At 43.7% G+C, this 5,673-nt stretch overlaps 1 protein-coding gene across 1 annotated transcript; it reads left to right on the top strand.

Annotated features, from left to right (window-relative positions):
- Positions 1-2,908: 2,908 nt before the first annotated feature.
- Positions 2,909-5,452, top strand: LOC146562344 (E3 SUMO-protein ligase ZBED1-like). Its single transcript, XM_085293111.1, has 2 exons — positions 2,909-3,845; positions 4,397-5,452. The coding sequence occupies exons 1-2, from the start codon at positions 3,002-3,004 to the stop codon at positions 5,425-5,427; spliced, it is 1,875 nt and encodes a 624-aa protein (XP_085149237.1). The 5' UTR covers positions 2,909-3,001; the 3' UTR covers positions 5,428-5,452.
- The last annotated feature ends 221 nt before the right edge of the window (positions 5,453-5,673 follow it).

The raw sequence follows: 5,673 nt of genomic DNA, 5'->3' as shown, positions 1-5,673 counted from the left end.
CCTGAACGATTACCGGCCAGTTGCACTGACCTCGGTAGTAATGAAGGTGTTTGAGAGGCTGCTGAAGAACATCATCTCCTCCTCCATCACAGACACCACAGATCCGCTGCAGTTCGCCTACAGATCCAACAGATCCACAGAGGATGCCATCGCCCACGTCCTACACACCACTCTCAGCCACGTGGACAAGAAACAGGGTAACTATGTGCGAATGCTGTTTGTTGATAACAGTTCAGCGTTTAACACAATAGTGCCCTGCAGACTGTTCACAAAGCTCAGGGATCTGGGACTTAACAGCCGTCTGTGTGCATGGGTGTTGGACTTCCTCACTGGCAGAACTCAGGTGGTGAGGGTGGGCAGGTGCTTCTCCAACAGCATCACCATCAACACAGGAGCCCCTCAGGGATGTGTCCTCTCGCCACTGCTCTACTCCCTCTACACTTCAGACTGTGTGGCCACCCATGGCTCCAACACCATTGTGGAGTTTGCTGACGACACAGTGGTGTTGGGTGCCATCTCCAACAACGATGAGGCGGCCTACATGGATGAAGTGAAGAATCTGGCATCGTGGTGCCAGGACAACCACCTCCAGCTGAACGTCGGCAAGACCAAGGAGCTGGTGGTGGACTTCAGAAGGGGTCAGCACAGAGACTACAAGCCCATTATCATCAATGGAGCTCCAGTGGAGAGGGTGCAGTCCTTCAAGTATCTTGGTGTCCACATCTCCTCAGACCTGACATGGGCTGCCCACATTCAGGTCCAGACCAAAAAGGCTAGGCAGCGCCTGTATCACCTACGACAACTGAGGAAGTTCAGGGTCTCTCCAAAGATCCTCAGGATTTTCTATACAGGCGCTGTGGAGAGCATCTTCACACAGAACATGACATCGTGGTTTGGGAACAGCTGTGTGAAGGACCAAAAAGCTCTCCAGAGAGTGATCCGTACAGCAGAACGCTGCTGCAGGATTGCTCTCCCCCCGCTTCAGGACATCTACACCAGGAGATGCCGGACTAGAGCAGCGCAGATACTGAAGGACCCGTCCCATCCTGGTGTAACCCAGATCATTGTTTGAGTATGGGATTTCTGATTATTTGTGGTCACTGAACGCACCACTGTGCCATGCGCATAGCCACTCTCTAGTCCAGCTACAGAGTTTTTCCTTCCGTTCGTCCGATGAGGCGCATGCTGCTCTCGTGCCCTCTACGAGCTGGAAATTCGGGTACAGTAGACATTTGAGTCGCTGTAAATAGTTTTAAAAACCTTTATATGTGAAGCTAATGATTTAATATGTTGTTAGGAAAAAGTCTTGTAGCAGTTACAAACGTGAAGCGGAGCTGAGTCCGACAGCATTCGCCATTACACGAACTCCTCTGGTGAGTTAGCGTGCAGCTCATGTTTGTATGAAATGTTTTGTGCCTTATTATACTGCAGCGAGGTATCAAATCTACCGCTGTCATGTTGTTAAGAAAGAGGCTAAATATTGTATAACGTGTGTTATTGGCTGACTGTTAGCAAGCTAGCCGTTAAGTGAGCCTAGCTAATGTCCTAAAATGGCGGCCGACACGAGGTCAATTACAGTGTTATTATGTTATGCCTAAGAGAACAGCATTAATGAGCATTGTTAACAGCATTTATGTTCTGTTATATTTTTATTTTGACAAACCTGTATTATTATAATGGTAAGTCTGTTAAATAAGCCGTTAGTGACATGGACACTGAGTCAGTGGTACTGAGACTTATGAACATTTCAGTTAATTCTTCTGCACACTTGTGTGTAGGCTGGTTTGTTTGCCCTTTTGGTGCCCTGGATCCTACTGGATGAACTGCCTTGTGGAAGTCCTCATCTGATGACTCTGCCGAACCGTCCTGGCAAATAGATGGTCGTTGCTGCTTGCTGGATGCTATTATTGGATGCTACACCGTTCCAACAGAGCGGTAGGAACAATTCAAAGGGCCCCAACGATGCGCTTTATTTTTCCCTGAGCTCAGGTGATTTTCTTTTGGCCAAAGGACCTTAAAGGATACATATTTGTTTTTATTTATTTATTTTATTTTTCTTATGACACTGAGTGGAAAGACACTACAAAAAAAAAGGGGTTTATTATTTAAAATTGTGTCTAATAAATGTGTTTATGTTAAGTAAGTGTGGTGTCCATTGTGTGCTGGAAGCCTTATTGTTCCTGTGGTGGAGCAGCTACTACCAATCTCCTTTACGAAACTAGCTTCTGACAGGATATAGATATTTGGGATACATTTGATTTCTTGTAACCTATTTTTAGAGAAACTGTGATTCTGGGTTAAACATCGGGGTGAAATTGATGACACCGACACCTAGTGAACTGCCCAAGGTCAACAGTCCTGATTTCCACGCATTAAAGGTTTGGCGTAAGTACAGATTGCGTTACACTGGCAACAAACTGTTCCAACTTCTGCAATCTGGTAGAAGGTTCCGCATCTTCCGGGCAAGGACAGAGAGACTCAAGAGGAGCTTCTATCCCCAAGCCATCCGTGCCCTAAACACACACACCCGCCCTCTCACATCATCTATAATTGACTGAGACAGGACTCTTCCAGACACTAAACCAAGGCACAATGTACATTTCAATTCCTTTAATTTTGAATATGTTTACATTGTCTATCCTGTAAAATAGTCAGATGTCTATTCATATTAATGTACAGAATTCACCTGCTTGCTGCTACTACTGCACATTCACCCAATGTACACACTATATATATATATATATATATATATATATATATATATATATATATATATTAGTGCTGGGCGATATATCGATTTTTTAAAAAATATTGATATATTTTTATACAAGACATAAGCTGTGACAATATCGTTTATATCGATATAGTCTATGTTGCGTTATAATTACACTTGTGGAGCCGCTATTTTGCCTCTCTCTCGTCTGGGTTTGTTTGCCCCGCCTCTCACCCTCACTGAACACAAACCCCCTCCCCCATCGCTAAACCTCCAGCTGGCAACAAGATGGACACAGGAGCTAGCGAAGAGGAGCTCGTCGGAAAAAAGAAAACCAATGGCTCAATTATTTGGAGATGGTTCGGGTTCAAAGTGTCAGATGAGCAGCAGAATAATGTATTCTGTAGAGAATGTCGAAAAAGCGTCGCAACGAAAGGTTCGAGCAACACTAATCTTTACCACCATTTACAACTGCGCCATAAAGTGCAGTATGAAGAGTGTGTGAAATTGCGTGCTGTAGCCCAGACCGCAAAGTCTTCCGAGGTTCCTGCCGTGAAACAGACCACCTTACAACACTCATATACTCGTGCTGTGCCATATGATACAAAAAGTGAGAAGTGGGGGGAAATTACTAAAGCAGTGGCCTATCATATTGCTAAAGACATGGTCCCCATCTCAACTGTGGAACAAGAGGGCTTTATACAGCTGCTAAAAACTCTTGACCGAAGATACCAGTTACCTAGCCGGAAATACTTCACCAGAGAAGCACTGCCAAAAATGTATACTGATGTTAGACAGAGTCTCGCTGCCCAGCTCACCAAAGTGTCACACTTCGCACTGACAACCGACATGTGGTCCAGCAGGACATGCGAGCCATATATGAGTGTGACTATACATTTCATGGAAGACTGGGAACTGAAAACTGCCTGTCTCCAGACCAGCTACTTTCCTCAAGACCACACCGGAGAGCATATAGCTGAAGCCCTGCAGGATGTGCTCAAAACCTGGAAGCTCAACCCGACGGGACTGGTTGCTATAACAACTGACAACGGGGCTAATATTGTCAAGGCGGTTCAACTGAACAAGTGGTCGAGGATCCAGTGTTTTGGTCACAGGCTTCATCTGGCCATTGGTAAGTGCAATACTGAATTTTTTGATTTGGAAAAAAAAAACGCTAATAAATGAAAAGTGTATAGAGTCTCTTGTAGAGCTAAACATGCCTATGGACCACAAGACAAATATTTTTATAAGTCATAGCCAGCATATACATCTATCACTTAGAAATCGAAAGTTAGTTGAACAAATAAATAAACTATCCCTATTAAATCCAATAAACGTATTGGGGTGTATTTGTCTTTGTATTAGATTGAGTTGTGACACTAAATGAGGACCACAGCTGAGACAAGACAGGGATACATTTTTAAATACATAGTGAGATTAAAAGGTGTAAAAAAAACGAAAAAAAACATGTTCTAATCATTTGGTGATCTGGTGATTTTACCAAGATAGTTTAACTAGAACCATTTCTAGGTTATACAATACACGACACATTTTGCAAATATTGTTAAGTCTTATGCATCACATTCTATACAACTGAGATGGATGTTAATTTGCCTTTGAGTGATTTGCATCTTAACATAACAATTAAAGTGATTTTAAAAGTTTGTATTTTGTGTGTCACAGGACATGCTATGGATGATGCCCGCATTACCCGGGCTATTTCTCTGTGTAAGAAAGTCGTCAGCAGCTTCTCCTACAGCTGGAGGAAGAGAAGAGAGCTGGCTGAAGTGCAAATACAGCTGGGTCTTCCAAGTCACCAGCTACTCACAGAGGCAACAACTCGCTGGGGATCAAGGCTTCTCATGATAGAGAGAGTTCTGGAGCAGGAAAGAGCACTTTCTAAAGTCCTCTCTGTCGACATGAAAACCAGACCTCTAGTCCCTACTTGGCAGGACATAGAGGTCCTGGAAGCAGTTCAGAAAGCTCTCAAACCCTGTCAGGACTTCACTGATGCACTTTCAGGAGAGAAGTATGTGACCCTGTCCTATGTCAGACCTGTGCTACACCTGTTTAACACTAGTCTCCTGGCACCTGGAGAGGAGGATAGTGAGCTGTGTAAATCCATCAAGACCCGCATTGTGGATTACCTCAACAATAAATATGCAGATCCATCCACCAGTGACCTGTTGGACATGGCTTCTTTTGTGGATCCACGGTTCAGGGCGAAATACATCCCTAGTGAGAAGATTAATGCACTAAAACATAAACTCATCTTGGAGGCAGAGTCTCTGCTCAGCTATCAGGGTACGTGTTTGTCTGAGCTGACTGATCCAGCCGTGCCTGAGTCTGCAGACCAAGAAGAAGCAGCAGTAGGACACACAGCTAAAAAAAAGAGATCACTGGCAAGCTTCTTCCAGCACAGCACAGCCACCAACACTGGTTTCACAAAAAGGGAAGCAATCGAAAATGAATTTTCTAGCTACCTGTTGTCAGTTTGTGTAGAGAGTGATGCTGACCCTCTCAAATGGTGGAAGGAACATGAAGTTGCCTTTCCAGCACTGAGCCTCCTGGCCAAGAAATATCTTTGTGTGCCAGCTACCAGCTCCCCTTCTGAAAGGATTTTTAGTTGCAGTGGAAACATTGTAACCTGCCACAGGGCATCGTTGAAGCCTGATAATGTTGACAGATTAGTTTTCCTGGCACAAAATCTGTAAGCTGTACAGTTGTTGGCCTTGCTTGTTTGTGTTCTTTCTATATTGTTATTGTCATTGGAGATTTGCACAAAGACCCACTGACCAAAGAATGTAATTTTGTTAATTTCATTCAATCTGTTTACATGTTTGGTTTTTTGCACAAAGTACCAGATGATTGTTCAGCAATACACACAAAGAAGCACTTTAGAAAACTTTAATTCAGTGTAAGCACTTTTTAAAGAGCAAGATGCCTTTGTTATTTTAAAT

This window comes from Mchenga conophoros, linkage group LG12 (assembly GCF_057382185.1).
Source record: "Mchenga conophoros isolate Kocher_MC1m ecotype Shallow Benthic linkage group LG12, M_conophoros_male_GT1.1, whole genome shotgun sequence".
In the NCBI taxonomy this organism is placed as follows: domain Eukaryota; kingdom Metazoa; phylum Chordata; class Actinopteri; order Cichliformes; family Cichlidae; genus Mchenga; species Mchenga conophoros.
Note: the sequence above shows the minus strand (reverse complement) of the source record. Positions and strands in the feature narration are given on the sequence as shown.

Bases quoted from the DNA above. Each gene is read 5' to 3' on its own strand.
- LOC146562344 (XM_085293111.1), top strand. From the start codon at position 3,002: ATGGACACAGGAGCTAGCGAAGAGGAGCTCGTCGGAAAAAAGAAAACC. The intron at 3,846-4,396 runs GTAAGTGCAATA...TGTGTGTCACAG, and splicing joins CAGGCTTCATCTGGCCATTG to GACATGCTATGGATGATGCC.